This window comes from Colletotrichum lupini, chromosome 7, assembly GCF_023278565.1.
Source record: "Colletotrichum lupini chromosome 7, complete sequence".
Taxonomy (NCBI): domain Eukaryota; kingdom Fungi; phylum Ascomycota; class Sordariomycetes; order Glomerellales; family Glomerellaceae; genus Colletotrichum; species Colletotrichum lupini.
This window is the reverse complement of record NC_064680.1, coordinates 2,324,437-2,348,926: the sequence shown is the minus strand read 5'-3', so window position 1 is coordinate 2,348,926 and position 24,490 is coordinate 2,324,437. Positions and strand designations below refer to the sequence as shown.

Genomic DNA, 24,490 nt, shown 5'->3' with positions numbered 1-24,490 from the left:
CAAACGCCGACTTTCACTAGCATTTCAGTTAGTGTCGCCTATTGCGGCACGTGTACGATTTAGAGGTTTCGTACCCGAACGAGGATGCCTCATGGCGGGAAAATTGCTAGAGTGAGACAGAGTGCGGAGTATGCATTTGACTGTCAATGAGCAAAGACGTTGATGGGGCCGAGTTGGCATCAACATTCTGCCAAACAGCAAGAGCTTGCAAATGACATACCGCATCATCAAAAGAAGCGGAAATTTTCTTAGTTTAAGTAAATAGTATACCCATCAGTATGAACATTTTCTACATCTTCTACACCATGTGCATCAATAATCGTCCCACATCCTAATGTACTCGCTGTGATAACATTATTTCACAAAGCCTTTGTCGATCGCAAAAATGACGCCTTGGAATGGAGGATACTACACGAGCGCTACGCTTTGCTCTATCTCGGATGTTTGCTTAACCCTACTAAGAGAACGCTGCCAGAAGACCAGAAAACCCATCAGCAGCTAGCTCCTTGTCTTGCTTTTCGTTCTCGACCCCCCATTCTGTTCTCTCAAACATTCGCCTAAATTCCAAATTCTCAGCTCATTTTTAGATCTATCTAAAAGAATGGCTGAAAAGTTTCTGCTTCTTTAAAAGTAGGCCATGCCGCTCCATCCCAAGACACCTTCCAACTCGCCCCTGACCTCGAGGACGTCGCCGTAGCCGCCCTTGCCGGCGACTTCGAACCGGCGCCCGGCGCCGAGCTCGTTCCAGCGGGCGAGGAGCGCGCCGTCGACGATGCTGCGGCCCGCGCTGGTGTCGACGCCGGGGGTGCGCGCGTCGAGGGGCTGTAGGCGATGGGCTTTGGGGTTCGTCGCCGCGGCCTGGGGCACGGCGCCGGCGATGCTGTTGGCGAGGGACGTCAGGCGGCGGTAGGCTTGCTCCCCGAGGGGATTGAGGGAGGCGAGGGCGCCTGTCGAGGAGGCCAGGAGGAGGGTCGTGGGCGGGTTCTTGGAGGCATTGGCGGGTGACGGGGATGCTGAGGTTCGGGGGAGGGAGAGGGTTGCTGTTGGGTGGTTTGGTGCCGCAGAGAAGGAAGCACGGTTCAAGAGGAGATGACCCTGGAGTGATTTAGGATCTTTAAAAAGTATTAGTTTCTGAGATTGTGGACGGCTGGATAGTGCTCAAGAGTTGGACTTACGCTCTGGATCGAATTGCATCACGTGGACCACGCCATCCTTGTCGCAGACAACAATATGCAGCTCATCGCCGGCAACAACAAAGTCGGCCGTCGACACCTCGAACTTGCCCGCGCTCTTGCCAAAGAGCATCATCTTGTACGGCTCCTCGGCGTACCCAACGAACCAGACACCCTTGAAAGCGTCCGTCATGAGACAGTAACCCGTGCCGCGGACCTCGCGGACCGCCGTCACGTAGCAATTCATGTCCATGAAGGCGACAGGCAATAGCGTGCCGTCCTCCTTAAGACCGCGCACCATGCACTTCTGTCCCTGGGCAACGAGCATGAGTCCTTGGGAGCCCACCTCGCAGATGGCGGTGACGGCACCGCGGGGAATCTCCTCCTTAGCAACGAGCTTGAGCTTCTTGTTCGTCTCCGGGCGGCCAGGTTGCGGGACGACGGGAACGACATCGTAGACGAGGATACGGCCGCGGATGGGCAGGTCCTCGCCGCGGTTAATAGCGGTCCCGATGGTGATGAGCATACGGCGCTCCTTGGTCTCTTCGGAGACTTCTAAGTGAAGCGTCTTCATGCACATCGCTACCTCGTGCTGCTCAAGCTCTACCGTGTCGATGACGGACCAGGTGGTAGGACTCATGAGCTTGATGATGCCGCGTTCGGTCCGGGGGTATATAATTGTGGTTTCCTTAGCCCACTCCTTGTGGTAGTCGTCATCCTTCGGCAGCTCAAAGGCCTCAGAGACACTGCACGCAACGGCGTAGGTTTCCATTGGTGGATGATAGGCAATCAGGCCAACCGCATCTCCCACGGGAATTTTGCGCACAGAAACGCCCAGTTCGGCAAAGTTCGCGTCCGTGGGAAGCTGTGTGACTCGCGTTTGGCCCTCGGAATCAGCGTAAATGAAGCCACGCTCGCAGCCTTCTGTATGGAATGAGCTCATGCCGCGCACACCAATACCCTGCAAGCCGACAACCTTCGGACTGCTCTTGGCGGATTTGATGATGAAGGACGGCGAGGCGCCAGGCAAGAAGACGGTGCTGTAACCGTTGATGTCACTGCAGGCCCGAAGTGGAACAAACCGCGGTTGCTCGTTGGCATCGTCATCGGCAACTTCGACAGGACTCTTAGCAAGAGAAGGATTGTTGACTTTGCGGAAATGAAGGGTTTTGGCCAGACCAACGGATTCGTCCTGTTTTGTGAGACGAATCGGTTCGTAAATAGTGAGATCGTCATTTGCATGACGAAGCTTTTGTTACAAAAGATTAGCGGAAGCTACCATCTCCTTCAATGCGAGAAGACTTACGATGAGGTGTGGTGAAGTTGCGGTAGCGTCCCCGAGGTCGGCCATCAAGATTTCAGTCAGCGTCTCTTGTACGGTGCCTCTTCGGACGGCATAGTCTGCAGAGAGGAATGGGGGGACGTAGGTCAAGCCAGCAGCAACGTAGACTGGCTTGGAAAGGTCAGGGAGAGCGTATATCTGTCAATAGGTTAGCAAAATGTGCCCCAGCCGGATGATGTTTGATACTCACATAGAGAGCCCCTGCCGCGCTCAGCAAGAACATGAAAATGTTGCGGTCTTCTGTCGTGGCCTCATTTTTTGTCTTTTGGCCAAAGAGGTCGTGGGTGTCTTTATACAGGCATCCGGCAAGCCACTTCGTAGAGAGAAATGTGTCGTCTTCTCTTTCCATCTCCTCCAACTCACAATTGCTGTCTATCTGAGCCACCATAATGCTCGAGTCGTCCCGGATGAGAAGAAGGTAAGGGTCGACGATGCTGGCGCTGATCACCCGTGGCTCAGCACCGGTATCCTCATCGAGCATCGGAAGGATTTGACTCAACCCGAGATCTGATTAACGTTTAGCGACGATGGCGAAACTTCAGACAGAGTGCAACACAACTTACCTCCATCGTAGCACCGTACTTCCGATTTGAGAATCTGAATGATCCTCAGATGTTTTCCCATAGTACCCGCCTCCACGGTGAAGCCAGCCGCGGGATCAAATTCGGTCCCTGACAACGCCTCAAAGCCTGCACCAGTAAGAGCATAAACATCTGACGTCTCGTATCCATCTAGATCGACTTTAGAAACAATCATGAACTTGTCGTATATAGATGAAGCGTCAAACTCGCTGCCAACTGCGGCATTGGCCCCCTTATCGCCTTGCAAGGATTTCGGAATGGGTTTCTGGACGCACATGGTCCAGAATCCTCTAGCCTCTGGAAACTCGAATTTGCCGATGACCTTCGGCTGGATGTTTTGATTCATGATAGCAACAGCGCCAGCGTTGCCCTTACCCACCGCACAGGCGAGCTGCAGGTCAGATACGACACCGATTGAGTTCTTCTCCTCCTCACTATCTGGGACGAACGCTTGCTTGCCTGACACCATATCCTTGATAGGCGCTATGCTCAGCAAGGAATCATGGATGCGGAAACTCAAGTCTCCTCCTTTAGAAACCCCATTGGCAGTCGCACCGTGTTGAATCGTTGTTGTCGTCGTTTCACCGTACAGATCGTCGTCGTCGTCATCATCCATATCCTCATCGTCCAGGTCGTACTCGAATGAATCGTCGACCAACCGTGTTTTTTTGCGTGCATTCTGCGCCTGCTTTCGTGTCCAGCCGAGAACAAGCGAGTCACTTCCCGTAGTACCTAGGAAGAAAACATTCTTGCTGAGCTTCGAGATGGAGGAAACACTGCATTGAACAACATTGCCGCCAACTTCGGCTGGGACGAGCTTGACGCTGACTCCTGAGACTGTGCGTCCATCGATCTTGAAAGTGATGATGGCCAGCCGCCCGTCGCTCAGGACCATGAGCAACTCCCCATTCTCTGCAGACATGAGTTCAATGTAGCAATTCTCGAGCCGCAAATCCAGATCAGACTGGTCTGCAAGAGGAAAGTTTGTGGTTTCCTTGGTGAAGGCATTGACGGCCACACCGTTCGGCTTTCCAGACTGATCTATATGGATCAACTCGTTTGTGCCGACGAGTAGAGCGCCACCGACGGGACCTGGCAGGGCGATGACTTTGAAGAGATCCTGGGGTAGGTTGTTGACGGAGAGAATCGCGGTCGAGGCCCTCTGCTGCAAGTCGAGCGTGAAGACCTTGTAAGAGAAGTGGTCCTTGCGAGGTAAGGTGTGGGAGCGGCGCTGTGTCGAGGATATGATGCCAAAGGTGGGCTCTCTGTACTCATGCAAGAAGGCGAGGTGCACAGGATGAAGGAGACTGGGATCAAGCTGCGGTAGAGGGAGGACGTATGATGTTGAGTATGGTACATCTGCTATGTTGCTAGTTCCATTTGTGGCCGCTGCAGCTGACGGCTCTTTTGCCGGCCGAGGTCCATTCACATCTTCATCCCAGTCATCCATATCTATGTCCTCATCGACTTGCTTGAAGGGTAGAAAGGCGATGTATCTGGGGCCAAACCTGAGGGCGGCGCATCGCGAACCTGGATCGGCAGCAAGATATGTGCGGTAATTGTTCAATGGACCATCGAATGGCGAGCCCTCTAGTTCTTCTTTCTCGTAGTAGTGAATGGAGATATCCTCGAGTGCGTGTTTCTCGGGATCCCACTGGACCAAGCTCAGCCTGGCAACTCTTGTAGCAATCAAGAGAGCTTCACCCCCCGACTTGGAGTGTTGCAATTTTATTCTTGCCAGTCCCGTCACAATGCCAAATATTGGGAATTCGGCGACAAGCACGAGCTTGGTGTTGTTTGATCGGTCGGCGCGAACCAGCATGCCGTCGCCGCCCAGGAAGGAGGACTCGAGGCCGTCATCGTCGTTCAATCGGCGGTCGTAAGGCTCTTCGGCTCTGGAAGCCTGCTGCTCTCGGGTCTGTGATGCGTCGACTTCGGAAGAAATGGTCTTTGTCGAGAAGATCTGTAGTAAAGAGCCCCTTGCGACGACCAGATTGTTGCTTTGCGTCGAGATGAAGGGCAAGCTGAGACTGTACTGCACACCAGTGGGTGGCGTGAGCTCTGTATAGCACTGCATCTTGACAGTCTCAGTCAATTGCCTCTGGTATCCTTACTGTCATTAGTGTATAGGGGCGGTGTATAGGATCGTGGACTTGCAGAAGCGCAAGGCAGGAGGTTGTCTGTCGCAAATCAATCGAACAATAAGATAGCTCCCGTCCATCCAAGAGCTCTGGTCGCGCAAAAGCCCATGAGAGCGTGTCACTCATTCTGATTGGTGAGATTTGGGCAGGCGGATCAAAGAAAGAGCCGAAGCTCCGGGGCGTCCAAAGTTGCTTGTGCAGGTGCTGCCGTACATAGGCCCACAGCGATCTAGACTTCAGCACTTGCAGCACTCAGCAGCTCCCCGTGCCCCCTATCAGCATTGTGACGCTCAGGTGCAGCACACTAAGGCAGGCAAGCTACCTTCCTGCCTACCTTAGAGATTGACTGGCAGCTGGGGCCTCGCTAAACCTGTCGCCACGGCAGGAGCTAGCAGCTCAGGCAACTCTGCTGCCCGTGTTACGTCACCCGGCGCAACCTCTACTGAGGCATGCTAAGCTAGAGCTCCCCAAGCACCGAGGAATTAAGCAGTGAAACAATGACGATGCCCACAGCTCTGCGCCAGCTTTATTGATTCTTCAGAAAACATCAACAAAGGTCTACGGTCCAAAGAATCGCCATCGAACGCTACAGCCATACGGCCAAACCACGATTCATCATGGCCAACGCAGGCCTGCTCCAGACCAGTCTCATCTGGGTGGCCTACGCCGCCGCAGTCGTCTTCTGCCTCCTGGCTGCCATCATTACCACCTTCACCTGGCAGACACCCCGGGAGAGATCCGCTATAGTCAGCATCGTCGCTATTGTCAGTCTGACTGCCCTCCTGGCAACCGTTCTTCTGCTGCCTGTCGACATCGCTCTCATCTCGTCCACAACACACGCATCGCTTGGCGTGAAGAAGGACTGGGCTACCGAGGCGCGAGTTCACGACATCCTTCAGACACTGCGCATCGTCTATTATTCCCTTTATAGCTTCGATGCTCTGCTGTGCCTCTTGATCATCCCGTTCGCCTACTTCTGGCATGAGGAATACGATGAGATCGAAGTCGAGGAAGGCCGCTCATTCGGCAGCCGCCTCATCAGCGCGCTGAAGTACACACTCGTCTTCGTTGTTTTGGTCCTGATCCTCTTCTTGGTCGGCTTCTTCGTACCGGCAGCTGGTGATCACAACGGTGCTCACTGGGACCTGGATTACTTCAAGCGCATCTTGGTCCAGAATAACGGCCAAAAGGCGCTTGCCTTTGCTCTTGGACTCCTCGTTACCCTCGGAATTCTGCTGTATGTCATCTACACAGCAGCTGGACTCGCCTTGCTTCCCATGTCCTTCATCAAGTCTGCGCCGTCAATTTCTGCGCCCCAACTTACTGAGAGCACCGCAACCGCTTTGGAACAAAACCGTGAGCGCCAGCGTCAGCTTGAAATGCGCAATGCCGGTCGTCCTGAGGGTATGTCGTCCAAGGACAGGCGTGAACTTGAGGCACTGGTTCGCGAGGAGCGCACTTTGACGCGTCGCGAGAGGCTAGCAGCCGAGGCCTCCGGAGAAGGTCGCAGCACCATTTACAGATTTTGGCTCAAGGTCTGCGCCGTCTTCCGACCCATCAAGCTTCTCGGTGGTATCCTACTGCTCTTGCTTTCCGTCCTGATCTGGGTTTCCATGTTGATCACGGGTATCGACAAGGCGAAGAACTCCTTCTGCAAGGGCAAGTGCGGATATATCCTGGGTCACATCAACATTTTCCAGCCCATCAACTGGATCTTCATTCAGTCCGCCAAGGCCTTCCCGATTGACTACGTCTTGATGGCCCTCCTTGTCCTCTTCTTCTTCAGCAGTTCAATCACGGGCATCGCCACGATCGGCATCCGATTCTTGTGGGTTCGCATCTTTCAGATTCGCAAGGGACGTACTGCGCCGCAAGCCCTCCTCATTGCGACAGTCATGCTAGCCCTTATTATCCTTGCCATCAACTACACTATCGCGAACATGGTTGCTCCCCAGTACTCCATGTACGGCACTCAGACATACTGCACAGCTCCTCACCACGCTGGCGAGACCCCCGATTGCAAGGACAGACCGGATTATTTGGTACAGTGCTCTGAAGCGCTGGATCCCGAGGCCCTCAGGGTCTGCACGCCTTCCATCATGGCCGAGTTTCTCAACCGCATCGCAATCACGTGGCCCTTCTTTGGCCTAGTAGACTTTTGGGCCCAATTTGTCTTCCTCGGTATCTTCCTCATTATTTTCGTTACTGGACTCTTCCGCGCCCCCAAGCTCAACGTGTCCGAGGTTGACGAGGACGCCGAGGAAGACGAAGAGGAGGGATTGCTGGCAAGCACCGGTCGCAGGTTCGGAGCAACTTGGCAGGATATCACGGGACGCACGAAGAAGACTAGCTACGGTACGCAGGAAGGAAACAACGGTGCCGGATCCTCTGAGGCCTAGTTGAGTCGTAGGAATACCCTTGATAACAGAAGTATCGTGCCGAGCATATACGGGAAAGGGTTGTAAAACAAGCACATTGCATATCATTGACGGTATGGGAAGCGTGGAATTTTGTATTGAAACATGGGTCAAGGCACACACACGATGACAGGAAGGGAACGGGCTGGGTCGGTAGTCTTTTATTTGTCCTTTAAGCGACACAGAATGCACAAACATTGTTTACAGGTTCTCCTCATGACGCTCCCAGCATAACCCGTCTTTCGCTATCCTTACCCGGCTTGACAAACCGAACAGCCTTGTGCGTCCGGTCATCAAAGGCCGCCGCCGGGCCGACGTGCATCTCGTGCCAGCACCTGGTGCAGTAGACGTCCTCGCAGCCCAGGCACTGCAGCGTGCCGTCCTCCAGGCAGACCGTACACCACGTCGCGGCATCCTCGTCGGTGTAGCCGGTCTTGGAAGTCAGCCGCTTCTGCTTCACAGAGCGGTCTGCGGGCTGGAAGGTCGGTACGGAGGGTAGACCCATGCCGCCGCCGCCGCCGCCGTCTGACGAGGGTCGCCCGAGACCGCTGAGCGCGGCCATGCGGGCCGCGATGTCGTTGTCAAAGTCTGATGCGGCGGCGTGCTTGGGAGCGCTGGATGGGACGGAGGGAAGTCCTAGGTCGAGGAGGCCGCTGCCCCCGCCGCCTTGGGCTTCGTTGTCTGCTTTGGGAGCTGCGATAGTCGAAGGAACCGAGGGGAGGGACAGCTCCGTGTCACCATCACCTACACCTTGATGATCTGCTTCCTGCGAGGTACCTTGGCCCCCATCGCCCGGCGTTGGTGGAATGGGCTCACGCCGAGAGTTGTACTTCGCCTCCTCTAGAGCCTGTGAGAGCAGGTCATTCACCTCGCGGCCCATTTCCCCGCCATCCGAGTCATCATCATCATCGGAGTTGTCCTGCCCATTGCCCCGGGATGGGTCCACCGAAGTCTTCGAGAGTTCTTCTAGAAGGGCGTTGACCCTGGCGGACTCATCTTTGTGGTCGGATTGCCACTGCTGCGGCGCACCACCACTAAGGTCCTCATCGCTGAGCAGAGCCTCGAGTGTCTGGTCATCTGTTTGAAGGAGGGGATCGACGTCATCATCCCCCGCTTCTGCCGTCGGAGCCGCCGGAGCCGGAGCGGTGGTGGACGACGGCGCGGGCGATCTCGAGGACTGATGCTGCTGCTGCGGCTGGGACTGGGGCGGTGCTGCTGCTTGTGGTCCGCCCGTGTGGGACCATGCCCGAGATGGGGACGCCGGAGACTGCTGACCGAGACGAGAGCTCGCTGGTGTGGTGACCTTTGCGGACTGCTGGGGCGGTTCCTCGCGCTCGGGTGTGTTTCTCAGAGACCTCAACCGAGCGGCCAGTGCATCCTCCCTCGAGGGCGGCTTTGCTGGCTCGATGCCCGTGAGGGAGACATTCAGGGCACTTGTGATAGAAAACCTTAGCAAATTGGTGGTCCCGAAGATGCCGGTGGTCTTTTCTTCTTATTTACTTTGATGACCTGTCCAATGACACTCCGGGACTGCCGCCTTTCAGCGCGCTCAAGCGGTCTAGCAGACTCTTGTCGGGGCCGCTCATGTTCAAGGCCTTTTCTGGTTTCCTTTGAACCTTTGGTTTCCAGTCTGACCGAGACCGAAGGGGTAGGTAGGACGCGGGTATAAGGGTAATAAGAAAGAAGACTTTGGTCAGACAAATTGAATCAGAGTAGACGAGACCCGCACATCGGTGTGATGAGTTGAATCGAGTGAGCCTGTATTGATGCGAGGGGGTTTGAGGTGTCCGCCCGATTGTGGAGGCAACAATACTATGCAGGAAGCACGAGGTCCGAAAGGTTCGGAAAAGTGGCGCAAGGCAACTCGCGAGGCATCCAGGGACGAGAGAAGCAATGCTGAAGAATATGGGGCCAAAAGTTTCACCTCAGTGTTGTCTCTGGGGTATGAAGGTCTGGCACTGATAGGCTACATTGATTGTACTGCTAGTACCAGTATGACCAGTATGACCAGTATGACCGTGATGCAACAAGGCCGGTGAGCAAGTCAGATCATGGGAGTTAGAGTGAGAGGGTACGATTGCCCGTGATGAGACCTCGTTCCGATAGCAGGCACGTTGACCAGTGAGTGACGAAATTGAGATGAGAGGCGAGCAAGTGTGAGCTGTCCGCTCCGCCAACTGGGGCGGGCGGAATGTGATGCACTGCATGCACAGCCTCAATCAACCTATTGGAGTCATTGCTGAACGTGACAACCACAGCATCGAATAAGCTTGAATAAGCGAGATGGGTGGGAACATTGTCATCCCAGGGCTCTTATTAGGCAGAAACTTGTGTAGTGGCGGGCGGATGGCTGTGTGCCAAGGTACCTTTCAAGCTTGCTCCAAGTCCCCAAGCTAGTCCTTTTAGCATCGCCCGACTTTGCTCTGCTGGAGATTCTCGCTCACTAGATTTCTAATTACTTATTCGATTTTGTCGATTCCGTAGAGAGGCGGCAAGGCGGTAATAAGAACCAAACGGCGCAAGGGATGATCTATTGAACTAGACAGGCGATCATCCATCGCGGTTCGTGGCGTAGCTTCTTTCCACTTTACTTTCAAGGGAGGCACAGAGGGCTCACTCTTTATGTAGATACCCTGCTGGAAACGACCTTGGTGACTGCAAACGGGCGGCGGTGTGCGGTGAGCAACTGCGTTTGTCGGTATGTTTTTTGATATCTTGTAAACTGTGGATCGTGTACCATCGCAATCGATGCTCGGTGCCTTGGTGGTGCATAAGAAAACGCCGTCTCCGAAGCTTATGTCAGGGCTCAGGGGGCGCCAGCCATGGATTTTCTAAAGAGAAACAGCCTACGGTGAGGTTTACGATGGGAGGCGGATCCATAGGAAGGATCAAACGGCTGTGCCGCAACCTTTTGGCTTTACCAAATGCTTATTGCCTGCCTATCATGATTTAAGTTGAAAAAGGCAAGCAGCATGCTGATGCTGCCTTCACTTTCTGGAGTTATAAAGATATCCAAGGCTTCCGCCTTCCCCCTCGTCATCGTTCCTTTCAAGACCTTCGAGAACACCCTCTCACCAAAAGAACCAAAGAGCCTTCTTACTTTACCAACTTTACCAAGCGACAGGCAACGCCCCTGCTTGCATCATAGACTGCGGCACCCCTACATCCCAAGAAAGACACGCACCGACCCCAATCCTTCTTTCAACGGCCTGACTTCATCGCGCATTCCAACCGCCGCATACACCCAGGAAACTCTTACTGCGCCGATCCCAAAGTACCTTCCTTACCTTACCGGTAAACCGAACTCCGTCTTTACCCAAATCCTACCGAACACAGCCAAGCTGTTCAGAGCGGAAGGAGGACAAGGAAAGCAACCACACAACTTTCAGAGCGTACCAATTCTTCCGGCCCTCCGTCATACTTGGTAGTGTGGTGGCAACCAGACCACACAGTCCATTACACATCACATAGCCCATCGTCTGACGGCATATTGGACCAGTCCGAGCATCCCTGCCAGTGTGGATAGACCGTCACACTTAGAATCTCTTGGCACTCTGACACGCCCTGCCCATCACTCTTGAAACGGGAAAGAGACAAAATTCCACTCGCTCCCACTTCCGCCAATTCCTGCAACCTTCTTCAATCTTGCATCTTGCTCATACCAATTTCAACCTTTGGCCTAATCACTTTCGAGTCGCACACGAGACTTGCACGGCCTTATCGCTTACTGTAGATTGGCATTTTTGCAGCGTCGCATTTCGATCAGCGACGCATACACACCTACTTTCTTTCCTACCGAATAGCCGGGCCTAGCAAAACACATCCCACCGAAATCGGAAATGAGATTAGATCTCGCAGTCGTCGCGCTGACGCTGCTCGCGCCCGCGTGGGCCGCCGCCGTGGAACCCGGTCTCCACGGCTCCGACGTCGCATTCCTCGCCCCCAAATCCGAGCGCGACAACACCCAGCAGGACGAGAAGCTGTGGAAGCGCAAGGGCGGTGGTGGCGGCGGCGGCGGTCGCGGCGGAGGCTCTTCTTCAGGTGGGTCCCGGTCGGGAGGTGGCAGTCGCTCCGGCGGCTCCAAATCCGGTTCTGGTTCTTCAGGATCAAGCTCATCAAAAGGCGGTTCATCAGGTGGCTCAAAAAGTGGTGGTAGCAGCAGTGGTGGTTCCAGGTACAGACCCCCGTCTTCTTCCCCTTCTTCGTCAACCGGACGGTGGAGGTGGCCGTTCTCGGGCAGAAGCAGAAGCAGCAGACAGCAGACTAACACGAAATCAAGCACGTCGAGAGGCGGTTCTCGCGATAGCTCTGGGGGATCGACAAGGACGGGAAGTGGACCGGTTCCAGCATACGGCGGTGGCAGATACTATGGCGGCGGCGCGACGGTGCCTTATTCGGCCGGCGCAAGGAGGGGCAACATGGTGCCATTCCTGCTCGTCGGTGGTGCCCTGGCCTTCTGGCCTGGTCTTTGGCTCGGCGCGCACATGTATCCCTACAGCCACCCGTACCGGTACTACAACGAGACAGCCCGCCAGAACCAGACGAAGCCGGTGCTGTGCGGTTGCCAAGAGTATCAGCCCTGCGGTTGCGACGAGAACAACAGCACCGAGTACATGAACTCGCTCCTCGGCAACGGTAGCTATGCCGCGCTGAACAAGTCCGTGGTCAACATTGGCGAGTACAACGGCAACGAGACAATCCTCATCAACGGCTCCCTGCCCAACGGCACAACCGCTGCCGGCGGTTCCGACGAGGTCGGCTCCGCTGCCTTCCGCACCGCTGTGGAGACACTCGGCTTCTGGCCCGTTGTTGTGGTTGTTCTCGCTACCGTCTTCGCGGCATAATGCGCAACCGTTGTTGGATGTATGACCGCATCTTTGTATACTAATGATGGATGGGTTTACATGCATAAGGGTCGGCTGTATTGGTTTTTTGGGTTTCTTGGAGTTTTATTATGGAACAAGATACCCTACAAACGACGCTGGAAGAGTCCCATGATCATGGGGACGGGTTCCATCGCTGGGGTCGGCAAAATGAACCATTAGTTATTGATGAACGAATCAAATCAAGTATGATATGCTAGCTGGCCGAAACTATGCTGAGTGAACCTGCGCCAAAAGCTGCCGAAATGCCATTTTTGGATAAGCCGACGTCGGCGTTGACAAACATCAACCCCCCTACTACTTTGTGAAATCGCTGTTACTGCCCCAGGCAGTCGACACCGCTGTTGATCGCTGCCCTCAAGCATCGGCTTTGGCCTCTCTTTCAGCCCGTCTTCGCTCACACCAGACACCCAACTCTCTCCAAATCCTCTCCTTCTCAGCCGGGCGGAGCGATGCAGCAAGACCACTCGTGCTGGTAGCAACAAAGACCTTGGCGCCAACCCACGCTTCAAATGCCTCTACACCATCTCCTTCGATTCCCTCATCCTGCTCCCCCTTCACAACGACACCCATGTTCTCGTTCTCGTCCTGCCATCCGTACCGAAACTCCTCCTTCTTGATACCCCTCCCGTGCCTCACCCGCCAGATGCTCTCCCAGATCGACTTGCCCACGATACAGACAACCTCGGGCCTGCAGCCCCGAACCTTCTCCTCGAGGGCTCCGACGCCCTCGTCCATCTCCGCCTTGGAGAGCTCGGCGCCGTTGCGGCTCGGGCGGGCAACAATGTTGGTGTTGCCCAGCCCGTACAGCGCCGGCAGGTCGCGGTCCTCTGTCGGGGCGCAGAGGCGCGGGGTGATGCCCGAGGAGAAGAGGAGTTTCCAAAAGAGGTTGGAGGGGTGGGCGTAGACGTGGCCGATGGCCGCGGTGCGGAGGCCCGGATTGAGGCCGACGAAGAGGACGAGGAGGTCTGGTGCGAGAATGTCGGTTAGGTGGGGGAGGTAGGCGTATGTTGAGGGTGGCGCGTAGCCTCCGGCGGCCTTGCGTTTGCGTTTTGGTTTTGGTTTTGGTTTTGCGGTTGGCTCTGGCTTTGGGCTTGGTTCGTTGGAGATGTCTTGTAAGTCTTGTTCAGCTTCTTCGACTTTGAGAGAGATGGATGTTGAAGCGGACTCGAGGGCTGGCGATTTGGTGCGGCCGCCGGCCGTCTGCTTGGTGACTCGGTTCGGGGACGGGACGGGGCCGAGTGGAGTCTGCTTTCGTGGACTACGACGGAGGGGCCGCCGCGGGGAATTGCTGGGAGATGTAGAAACGTTGTTGGCAGTAATAGCACTGGCGTTACTGATGCTGGGCGGTTCGCCGGTCGGGGTGAACATGAAGTCTTGCATCTGAAGTCGGCCCTTGAAGCTCGCGGCCTTGGGTTGAGGCTCCGCATCAAAAAAGGGCGACTCCATAGCTGAGATTTGATTGTTGAACTTTGGAGAAATGACTTCGGATTCCAGTCCGTCGTATGGCGGGCTGGGCTACCCTGTCAGGTCGCAACCGAGCCGGCCGTCTCATCAACAACAAGGGCCTAGGTGTGATGTTTGTCGCAGCCACTATTGTACATTTCTGTACGAGACTTGAAGTGTTAAACCTGGTCGATGAGGGAGGAACGAATCACGCAGCCTTAGACATGCGTTGACGTGCTGTTCAATGCGAGGTTCAAGACGAAAGAGTTTGGGTAATAGGTATTTTGATATCGAGAATGCGCCTCCAGATGTGCTCACTTGCAGCACATCGGTCCTATCCCTTGATGTGCTCGGCAGTGTCAAGCAAAGTATGACTCGGGCTAATGAGGGTGTTCTTGAAGCAAGACGATAAACACGACACACCGTTAATGGGATGGGGTTTGGGGAGAGGTAGTTCGATTTTGAGTTTGAGGCAAGTTGAACTAAACGTTGCATGACAGCTCCTGGTTAGAACCTCGCCACTATATTAGGACGAAGTTGCGTAAGGTAATTTGATTTGGGGGTCCTGCCTTCCTTTGGCGTCATCCGTGCTTCTGGGCCCACAAAACCTCTACTGTTGTTCAAAGGCAGGAGCTTTAGCTTGACTTTCATACAGTAACAAATCCATAAAGACTAAAGTAGTTCTCGTCAGCATCTTCATAAGTCAGCGGAAAACTATCATCATAGAGTGACGGGTATTCCATCGGATATTTAATGTTTAGGCCAATCAACATGCAAAATCACACCATCCCGCCCGGACAATTCAAGTGTACAACATGCAACAAAGTCGCAGAATGAAAGAAAAGAGATAAACGCATCGGTGGAGAAAGCTTGATCAAAGTCCGTCAAGCAGATGCTCTCCAGAGGAAATCAAATGCTCAGGCTTATTTTTGTTTTTTCACATCACCAACATAAAAACCCGGACTTGCTCCAACGGCCAAAAATCGAAACTGTAATTCAACTTCAATTGATCAAGCAAAACGGAAACTCCTCCACATATGGTATCTATCATGCACCCCCAGACCCGTATATACAATGTATCGCTATGCTCCAAAAGACCATGAACCTCCATTCGAGGAGTAGCACCCTCTCCTTTTCTACTCTGACGGTATCGTTACCCAGTTTATAGGACAATGATGTTATCCACCCTCCGCCCTTGGGTCTCAATGAAGTACTTTCTCCGAACCCCCACACCGAGGGCATTGCCAAATTTCTCATAAGCCTCTGGTCCACCACCGCGAATCATCACCATAGCAATGGGGTGCGGCCGCCGCAGCCCCGACGGTGTAACCTGCTCAACGTCCAGGTGAGGCTTAATCATCTCATATTCCCACAAGTCAGGAGCGCTGAACACATAGTTGGTCTCGAGCTCCTCCTCGTCGACAATGATGACAAGCTGTAGAGATCGCGGCGAGGGTGTGTAGGAGGGAATGTTGGCAATCTTTTCACTGAATGAGCAGCCCCCACGGCGCAGGACAATAACCTGGTGATTGCGAGGCGCTTCGTCAGGCAGGCGACCGTCACACCCGAAGCCTGCTCGATAGACTGTCTGCCAAGAAAGGTTCGGAGGGGTGTCGTCACTCGGGATAGAAGCATCAGTAACATCGGGAAGCGGAACGGCCCCTTTGCCCACTGCCAAAGCACCCATGTAGCTCTCAACATGGAAGTTTGCCTTGGCACCAGCGGGGAGCGGCGCCGGGGTATTGGTGGGATCAAAGACAGAGGTGACGGCGCGGATCATGGATTTAAGCATGGACCTGTAGGCAGTGTTCATACTTTTGCCGGAAGTCTGATCTTCTACGAGCTCAGATTGCGCCTCTTCAGTGAGCTGAACTTGATCGTCAAGGTCACTAATCTCAACCTCTAGCCCCTCGGCGGGGGCAGGTGCACTGGCGTTACGCTCTTCCGGCTCCCCGTGCATCATGATGAGCTCGACAAAGCCATTATACCGAACACGATTGAATAGAGGATCGGAGATGCCTTTCAGGAGGTCCGCGTCAATGTGAACTGGCTCATCTCGTCCCAGCGGCATATGATTGACTTGGGTGACCCTCCATGTATGATCGTATGCTGAATCAAACGAATCTTCCTGAACAAAGTGGACTTTCAATCCACTCAGAGCAGAGATCCTGACGCCTACAGGTGTCTTGAAGGCGGCAGTGTTGGCGAACAGGCTATTGAAGGCGCTCCCAACGCTGCCCTGTTGAATATTGGCCGGAAACTCAATGACTAGTGTAGGCTTGAAAGGCAGGGCGGCACAGGTGCCGTTGTCTGGGATGAGCGTGCGTGGAAGTGTCCAGGGGAAAAAAGTATGGTTTGCCTTGTACCTCGATATCGAGCCATTGCTGCCTTTGCCGGCGGGAATCAACTCAACTCCACTACGTGGGTTAGAAATGGTGTGCAGGTTGACGAAACTCGCTGCGTGAAAGACATCGGGACGCGCAGCCAGAACAGAACCCGTAAGAGGAACTCGCTTTGGGATAGGGCAGGTATTCGTAAAATTCTCGTCGTAGTAGACCTCGACGCTGCTGCGTTGTTTGCGGCGTTCCTGCTTCTTTGTTGGCCTCGTTCTTCTCCGAGGGATGATCAAAGGATGCGCCTCCGTGGTGAAGACATAAGCGGCATCGAGCTTGTTCAACGGGTGGTCTGGGTCGAAGAGCAGATATAGATACTTGGTGGTCTCGCCAAGAAAAAAGCTCTGCATACGGTCGGCCTTCTCCCCAGTGTCGACATTCTGGAGGCCGGACCAACCGCATTTCGTGTAACACAGTCTCTTGATGTCACTGAGGACCATCTCTCCGACGTGCACATACCAGGGGTCGTTCGTAGCGCGATACAGGTAATAGTTGGACTCGATGAATTCAGGGCGGCCAGGCCACCAACCAATACCTGAGTCGACTTGTCTCTCACGTACAGACCATCTCTCGGGCAACGCCCCGTAACGCGTCCATAAAGCTGTATATAGTAGATTGGCTTCCTCGGCCTCCTCAATCTCACCAGCCATCGCAAGCAAGCCAGGATAGAAGGCTGCTAAGCTGTCAATCCAGCTTGTGAAAGCGTACCCGCGAGTTCGGTGACCAGTCATGTAATATGGGTGATGCGCGTCATTGTATAGGTGGCGCTTGATAGCTGCGTGTGCATGGTGCCACGCCTCCAGGAACGCCCCAGCAGAGTTCTCCTCAGGCGTTAAAGGTGTGTCGTGTAATGTATTGGGATCGAGCCACTGCCGATCAGTGGGTGGCTCTGAGGCGGTAACGTTCGGCAGCTCATGGCCAGACAATAGAATATGGCTTTTCAGTGCATATTCAAAGAAGCTGTCAACGCCAGCGCCAATCCCCGAGTCAAAGCTGACCCACTCGCCCTTTTCAGGGTCAATTGCATTACCAACAAGACCAATGTCGCTCTTGGCCTTCCACACTGCCCAAAACGCTCGCTTCGCCAATTGTTCGAACCTTGAGTCGCCTGTGAGCCTACTAAGAACGGTGAATTCTAGGACAAGGCTTCCGGCGCCGGCGCTACACGTATCCGTCTTTTCGTTCGTCGCTCGAGTCGAATCCGGGTCATCGCGAGACACCTTGTGCAGTGGAGAGTTGACGTAGAAAGGTATGCCATGTCGTAGGTTGACTCTCGGATACGGCAGCCCTGTGTTCGTATAGAAAGCGGGCAAGAGCCGCTCTGCAAGGTCCAAAGCCAGTCTGAGAAGCTGCCCATCGTACTTGAAGTTGTTTGGCCATGCTATGGGGTGCAACTCCAGCGGATCGGAATCCTCATCTTCATTGAAAGTTTGGCCCGGGTTATAGCCAGGTATAGGCAACTCTCCGATAGCAAACAAGTGCGCGCTCAGCAAGCCGCCGACTCCTCTGATGACTGTCTCGAAGACTTGAACTTTGCTGTCAAGATCAAAGCCTCGCGCCCTTCGCCCTTCCCCAGACAGCCCGCGTCTTCCGTCGCCATAGTATTCGACGAAAGCTGCGACGCTCTGCTGGAACTCCTGCAGAGCCCAGACAGCAGTATGTTCATCAGAGGGTGTCCCTGCGAGGATAGCCAGGGTCGAAAGGCTGTCGATGAGTGTGAGGGAGTAGTTGCCAAGGACATCGTTCAAATCGTAGTTTCCGGGGTTCGCCGGGTCGCGCGTTAACGGTGTGCAGGATATCGGGCGTAACTAGATGCAAAGTCAGTCTGTTTCCAATACCTCGCGGATGCTAGGTGTTTGCGTACCTCGTCCTCTGGGAATGCAACGCGCATGTAGTTGTCCCAGCCATGGTGGAAGACTTGGGTAGTTGCATTACGAAGTTCGGCAAGGTGAGCGTGACTGAGTGCAAACACAACTGTCGGCCATAAAAGACACAGATAGCTTAGGATGGATGATCGCGATAACATGGTGATGCTATCTCTTGTGGCGCTGGGCAGGGTTCCCATCAATCAGCCGGCTGCCAGCGGCAGATGCCTCTCGATTTATGCGGGACTGAAGTCGAGGTTCTTCATGGAATTTGGGCCATCAAGCAAGTTGTTCTTTGAAAAATAACATGGGTATCACCGAAAAAAGACAATATTCGCAGAGAAAATAAGGGACAATGTTGAACTGAAAAACGTAGCCTGCCCTTGATAGGTCTCGTGTCTGACGTCGAACATCAAAGTGGGATGCGATGTCTGTCATCTTCCTCCCATTGGTGGATCTGCTGACTCAGCATGCATATAGTCGGTGCGTTGCTGCTGTAGTGCTGCACCTCAACTTCTGGCACTTGCTGTAGCGTATAGTCAGATTGGACGAACGTATCTTGAGTTAGTTGTCGATCAGGCTTCTAGAAGGTGCCGATAAAGTCGTGATGTTATTCTCTCCCTTCTAGAGTTTCGGCCAACGGCAATAAAGTCTTGCTCTCACTTGCCGTTTGCATGAGGCACACAATCATTTCGCATCTTTGGATATGCTCGATCAGCGAATACCCGATGATTCCCCGAGAACGTAGAGCAGCTTGGAAAATGAAGAGCAACACGAACTGGGGTTTATGCGGTAAGGTATCGAACTGAAAAGAATGATTGTACTTGCTGGGAAACGTTGCGAGATCAGCTGACCTTTGGAACTCCTATCAAGGTGGTGAGTTAAATGGATAGAAGGCATAGGTAAGCTTCGTAAGAGAAGCTTTATCTTGATCAGGGCGAGGAGGAAGAACCGCATTTCCCATACGCTTTAGTCCTACCTTACGTCGAAAGGTTGTACCTGCCCCTCTTATCTTGCTTATCGCAAAATCTTACCTCATCACTGAGAACAAGGTGTGGCCAGTGCACTCACCACCGTTCGCGCTAACTGACGGGAAGCTTTCTTTCTTCCAACAACCCCACAACGCCAAAATCCTCCAAAGTCAACCTCATCGAAGGATGCTTTCTCGAAGCGCTTCTATTGTTGGGCGACAGGCGCGCCGCATAAGCGCGAAACCTCTTCTTCTACATGACCAAGTTCCAACCCACAATTTCGAAGCTATTTCATGAAGACTTCGACACGATGCACACTTGCCTCACGCCCAGGACCGATGATAGTCAATGTCGGAGCGCAGCGGTCCATCACCGGTGCTGCCCCCACAACGTCAAGCCATTCCGATCAGAATCGTGCCCCAGTTTCAGGCAGCATTGAGGGGAAGCGAGCTTCAGCATCGACTTTGTCGGCGAGGGCCATATTGGGACAGAGTTACCGACAAGCTGTGACGTCTGTTTGGCCCACTTGAACTTCTCGTCTAGCCGGTCATCACCCCTGGGTATTTGTGATGGAACCGCAGCTGGCCGCCAAACGGGCCGCGCACACCGCCAGGCCAATTCGGCAGACCATGGCTTCAGCCTTCCGCGCCCATCTCGCAGGCTGAGCAGTCGAACATCAGCCACTCATCATGGTCGTTCACCAGCTATACTCCAGCCTCGATACTTCGCGCACGATGTTCCGCATATTAGTCGTGTCTTCCAGGGTAGTGAACGTGTCTCGAGTAGGTGAAGTTCCTCTTTGAGCGCGCGGGGTATGCGGCTTGACATACACTGATACGCGGCTGAGGCGACGCCGCCTGGACACCAAAGTTACTGCGAGAGTAGCCCGCTACGGTCTACCATCATGACTTTACTATAACGCCCGTCGGGCAGGATTACATCTCGCTTCACAAAGGTACATCCCACATCTTCATGTCTCGGTGGTACAGCAAGCATGAGCCTCTTGCTATGTGCACCCTGTCAGTCAAGGTGCTCAGCCCTCGAGCTGCAGATCTCCTTTGACAGTCTGCGGCGTAGTTCTTGTCTCCCCCCGATTCCAAATCAGAGGAATTTTCAGAGAGCTCTAGATCACGAAAGCGGATCTCGCGGTGGATGTCGCAAAGCAGTCATTGGAAGTCTGGAAACCTGGAATGCGGGCGCAATCTTCCACCCCCGTTCCCTCTTCCTGGGAAACGTTCGACGCCATGTCGATTGCCAGATGGCGAGCCATTCAACTCGGCACCGAGTCTGTTTCGAACATCCAAATGAGGCAGGAGCACATCGATTTGGATTCCTTCCCGGAACAAGAGCAATATTGTCTTCACCGACTTTGGACCCGATGCTCTGGAAGGAGGCCTGCAAAGAAAGAAAACCGAAGCAGAAGCTGCAGAAACTCTGGACCAGAGTGCCTGTTTGCAGTCATTCCATTGGCAGTACGACGGAAACAGAGCGTCTACTGGTGGAAAAGCGGAGAGCAGGGTGAGCGATTGTCTCCATGACGCTGCTGGATGGCGCGATTGGCTTGCTTGCTGTTCTGCTTGTACGGATGCTGCGACTCCTCTGCAAGGGAAAGGTTATACCCGGCAGGCGGTTCTATTCTGCACTTCTGATTCGTCCCGAGAAGACGGATAGCCATTTGACTGGCTAGGTTTCGCATAAGTAGTGGCTTAGCCGCTGCAGATGAGGATTACCGACCACTCCTTCGCCCGTTTGGCGGTGATCTAGCAGGCTCATTCCGGATATAGTGCATAGCAGATGTGATGGATGGCATGATCGTCTCTTCGGCCTGGCACACGCGCTTCGCGCTTCGCAGCTTCGCCGTTGGATCAAGAAGACCGGTTGGAACAGGCGCAATACGGGTTTTGGACGCCTGCGAAGACCAGAATCCGGGGTTGACACTCTCCAAGTGTGACTCGATGTCACACCATAACTTACTGGGCTACTGCGACCAGAATCATGGGTTGAACAATGGGCTGCGCACACCTACGACCCCATGATACCACCCCATGGAGGCGGCCGCCGACAATGGCGTGAGATAACAAACGATCTTGTCCTGAAAAGATCATCGGAAAAACGAAGTGGACGACCTTGACGTGTGTATTGGGCAAGGTTAGCCTGTCTAGGCACGGCAAGTTGCAACAGAGGGCTACATCGCTTCGAGGATGGCAGCTCAGCCCAGTCAAGCACCCCCAAGTTGATCAACACTATCGGGAACCCCATGGCTGACAGTGGCCCGTGGGCCAAGCAAGAGGGGGGGGTGCTCTCGTCCCCAGTTCCCCCTCTCTGATCATTGGGGATCATTGGGGCTGCGGTGTCTCTAGACGAAGCAGCGAAACGGAAGACCACGGACGGCAGCCGAACAATGGCAATTACGAGAGAACAAATCAAGTGAAATCTCTAGCGTTGAGCTCGACTCCGCGGGGGACCCGTTGAAGGACAAGGGAACAGGCACCAGCGGCCCTCTTTCTCTTGAGTCCACCCACCCCTCGTCGCCTCTCAAAGATACCCGGCGTAGGCAGGCCGCAAACATAGTCTGGACAAGATGAGAGTTTGCGTTTTTATCGCGCTGTCTCCATCCAATTTACCGAATTCCTGGGACGGTTGATGAAGTGTCTCTGCAGACCAGACCGGACGTGGACTCGAGAGGGTGGGGGCTGGAAGAGGAAGAGAGGTTGAAGGCTCCACACCCAAGGCGCGCGAGCAAGGGAACGTTGCGACTGCGGAACGCCTAGTGGTCCATGCAAGCCTAGCACCCGTTGCCGTACGGAGACGAAAGAGGGCAGGGTACGGAGTACGGAATACGCACGCACCATTACCCGTGATTCGCACCATGGGATGGGCTTTCAAGGCACACCCCCTCCCCCGGCGAGGGCTGGTGTCTGTCTGTCTTGTGAGCGTGCGCTTTTGTGGTGCTTCAAGCAAAGCAGGGAGGTTCGTCGCTTCGTCACCCCTTCCAGGCCCCTGGCCGCGGTGGTTCCCTCTCCTCTCGCCGAGGGCTTTCTCTCTTCCCGGATTCTGGAAAGCAGAGGATCAATCACGGGTCCGCAATCGCATTCCCGTCACACACCCGCACCGGTCAGCATTCTAGGTCAGGATGAGCATCCCATGAGAGCAAAAGAGGGAGGGGGAAAGGATGGGGGGAAGAGGAGATTCCCTCCGACCCGTCAGCCGTTTCCTTTTTTTTTTTTTTTTTTACAACATTCATTCAAGGGATCCCCCCGCTCGATCAGATGAGACGATGGATCATGAATGCGCTCCATGAATGCGATTGAGATTGTGAGATTGCGCGCGCAATCATCGGGCCCGCACTCGACTACGACGCAAAGACGACGACGACGACGACGATGATGATTAAACCATTCATGGACACCAGGAATTGTGAGACAGCATTAAACCGAAGCGGGTTGACGTCCGTCCCCGCGTCGAGCCGGCTGCGAAAGAGACACTGTTTAACTCTATCGTTTTGCATTACTAGAGGATTACCGCAGTATATATAGACGCTACCCTACCCTCGAATTCCGTACTATTTAACCTTAACCCTTTTCTTACCTATCCTTTCCTCTATTCTACCCTCTCCCTTATTAAGGGATCACTAGAATCGTAATTTTAATAGCTTATTAATAAGTTAATATTACTATTTAAAAATAAGTAATTTATATTTATATATAAGTACTAAGAGTTTTATTATTATAAAAAATAGTAATAAATATACTAAAGTATTTAAAAAAGCTTTTTAATAAATTTTTAATACTATTTAAGGCTATAGTCCTTAAGTTATAAAAAAAAGCCGAGGTACTATATTAATACGGCCCTATTCGTCTTATTAATATTAATAATAATCTTTTTAGTATAAAATATATTATTAATACTCTACGGCTACGTTATTATTTTTTATAAATTATACTTAACGTTAATAAGGATTTTAATATTATCTTTTAGTTCGTTTTTTAGTTTTTTTATTAAGGTTATTTATTACGACCTAATATATATAACTAAGACTAGGGCCTGCCCCGCAGGCTTATAGCGGCTATAATATATTATATATATAAAAATACGGGAATATAAAGTAACTTTTATAAAATAAAAGAATTATAAATAAGTTATATATAAATAAAAAGTAGTAATTATATAATAAAGTAATTATTATAATTACTCTAAGTAATCGCTTATTAATATTTACTAAGTAATTATCTAATAAATAAGAGTAATTATTGATAAAAAATATATTTATAAACGGATTTATATATAATATAAACTTAAGCTAGGCTTAAGAATAGACTTTTTATAGCTTTTTTAAAAATTAACTTAATATTAAATTTTATAATCGCTTTTAACTATTTTTATTAAAAACTCTTTTTAATAAGATTATAATTAATTACCGAAGCCTTACTTATTTTATAATTTATAAATATAGTTTTAGGGAAGCTATTTATAACTATAATATTATTTACTTAGTACTTATAGCCTTAACTTTTATTAATATACTTATTATAACTAGCTAGTTATAATATTTTAATTACTCTTATTTAGTAAGTTTATTTTATAAAAAACTAACTAAATAATATAAATATATTAACTATTAATAATAATAGCACGGCGTAGCTTACTAAAGTAGTTATATTTATTATTTAATAATTATATAATATAATATTTAAACTTAAGAATAAAAATAAATAGCTTTATACTTAGCTTATAGTACCCCGACTTCCCTTAGTACTTAGAACTAAGTACCCTAAACCGGAACCCTATAACGGGTCCTTAAATACTCTCTAAGGATTTTTTATTTAAACTAAGGCTTATTTATATTATTATAGAACCTTTTTTATTATTAAAGCTAATAAGGTTTATTATATAGCTTTATTTTTTAAAAAGGATACCCTTATTTAGTTCGAACCCTTTATAAAAAACTACTTTAAGAACGAACGTAATATTTAAAATAAAAATATTAAAAAGATTTTTAATAATTATAATAAGTTTAAAAAAAGATTTAAAAAACCCTTTAGTAACCCTAATAAAGAACGAATTACTAAATAAAGGCTTATAACTTTTATATAAAAAGGATTAGTTAGTAAATATATATTTAAATTTAAATAAATTATTTCTAAGCTTAATTGAAGTAATAAAGTACTTATAGCGGCCTTTTATTATAGCTTAAAAAAAGAAATTAAGGATAACTTCTCTTATTAAAACTAACTTAATAAACTCTATAATTATATTAATATAATAATTAAAATTAATAA

The 24,490-nt window shown here is 51.8% G+C and overlaps 7 protein-coding genes across 7 annotated transcripts; 2 read left to right on the top strand and 5 right to left on the bottom strand.

Moving 5' to 3' along the window:
• Positions 1-624: 624 nt before the first annotated feature.
• On the bottom strand, positions 625-5,172 carry CLUP02_13727 (CPSF A subunit region; the record flags this gene model as incomplete). Its single annotated transcript, XM_049292664.1, has 7 exons — positions 625-1,112; positions 1,176-2,364; positions 2,479-2,652; positions 2,705-2,802; positions 2,878-3,021; positions 3,078-3,578; positions 3,828-5,172. The coding sequence occupies 7 exons, from the start codon at positions 5,170-5,172 to the stop codon at positions 625-627; spliced, it is 3,939 nt and encodes a 1,312-aa protein (XP_049149810.1).
• Positions 5,173-5,853: 681 nt separating this feature from the next.
• Positions 5,854-7,635, top strand: CLUP02_13726 (LMBR1 domain containing 1; the record flags this gene model as incomplete). Its single annotated transcript, XM_049292663.1, has 1 exon — positions 5,854-7,635. The coding sequence occupies one exon, from the start codon at positions 5,854-5,856 to the stop codon at positions 7,633-7,635; it is 1,782 nt and encodes a 593-aa protein (XP_049149809.1).
• Positions 7,636-7,867: 232 nt separating this feature from the next.
• Positions 7,868-9,239, bottom strand: CLUP02_13725 (uncharacterized protein; the record flags this gene model as incomplete). Its single annotated transcript, XM_049292662.1, has 2 exons — positions 7,868-9,086; positions 9,163-9,239. 2 exons carry the CDS (start codon positions 9,237-9,239, stop codon positions 7,868-7,870), a joined length of 1,296 nt encoding a protein of 431 aa, XP_049149808.1.
• A 2,253-nt stretch (positions 9,240-11,492) lies between these two features.
• Positions 11,493-12,497, top strand: CLUP02_13724 (uncharacterized protein; the record flags this gene model as incomplete). Its single annotated transcript, XM_049292661.1, has 1 exon — positions 11,493-12,497. One exon carries the CDS (start codon positions 11,493-11,495, stop codon positions 12,495-12,497), a length of 1,005 nt encoding a protein of 334 aa, XP_049149807.1.
• A 396-nt stretch (positions 12,498-12,893) lies between these two features.
• Positions 12,894-13,985, bottom strand: CLUP02_13723 (mismatch-specific thymine-DNA glycosylate; the record flags this gene model as incomplete). Its single annotated transcript, XM_049292660.1, has 1 exon — positions 12,894-13,985. The coding sequence occupies one exon, from the start codon at positions 13,983-13,985 to the stop codon at positions 12,894-12,896; it is 1,092 nt and encodes a 363-aa protein (XP_049149806.1).
• Positions 13,986-15,144: 1,159 nt separating this feature from the next.
• Positions 15,145-18,401, bottom strand: CLUP02_13722 (glycosyl hydrolase family 47; the record flags this gene model as incomplete). The annotated part of the gene is made up of 2 exons (XM_049292659.1): positions 15,145-18,183; positions 18,240-18,401. The coding sequence occupies 2 exons, from the start codon at positions 18,399-18,401 to the stop codon at positions 15,145-15,147; spliced, it is 3,201 nt and encodes a 1,066-aa protein (XP_049149805.1).
• Positions 18,402-18,476: 75 nt separating this feature from the next.
• Positions 18,477-21,208, bottom strand: CLUP02_13721 (uncharacterized protein; the record flags this gene model as incomplete). Its single annotated transcript, XM_049292658.1, has 13 exons — positions 18,477-18,533; positions 18,595-18,632; positions 18,706-18,823; positions 18,926-19,105; positions 19,312-19,416; positions 19,473-19,497; positions 19,585-19,872; positions 19,913-20,100; positions 20,163-20,217; positions 20,344-20,634; positions 20,708-20,890; positions 20,942-21,148; positions 21,186-21,208. 13 exons carry the CDS (start codon positions 21,206-21,208, stop codon positions 18,477-18,479), a joined length of 1,758 nt encoding a protein of 585 aa, XP_049149804.1.
• Between the last annotated feature and the right edge of the window lie 3,282 nt (positions 21,209-24,490).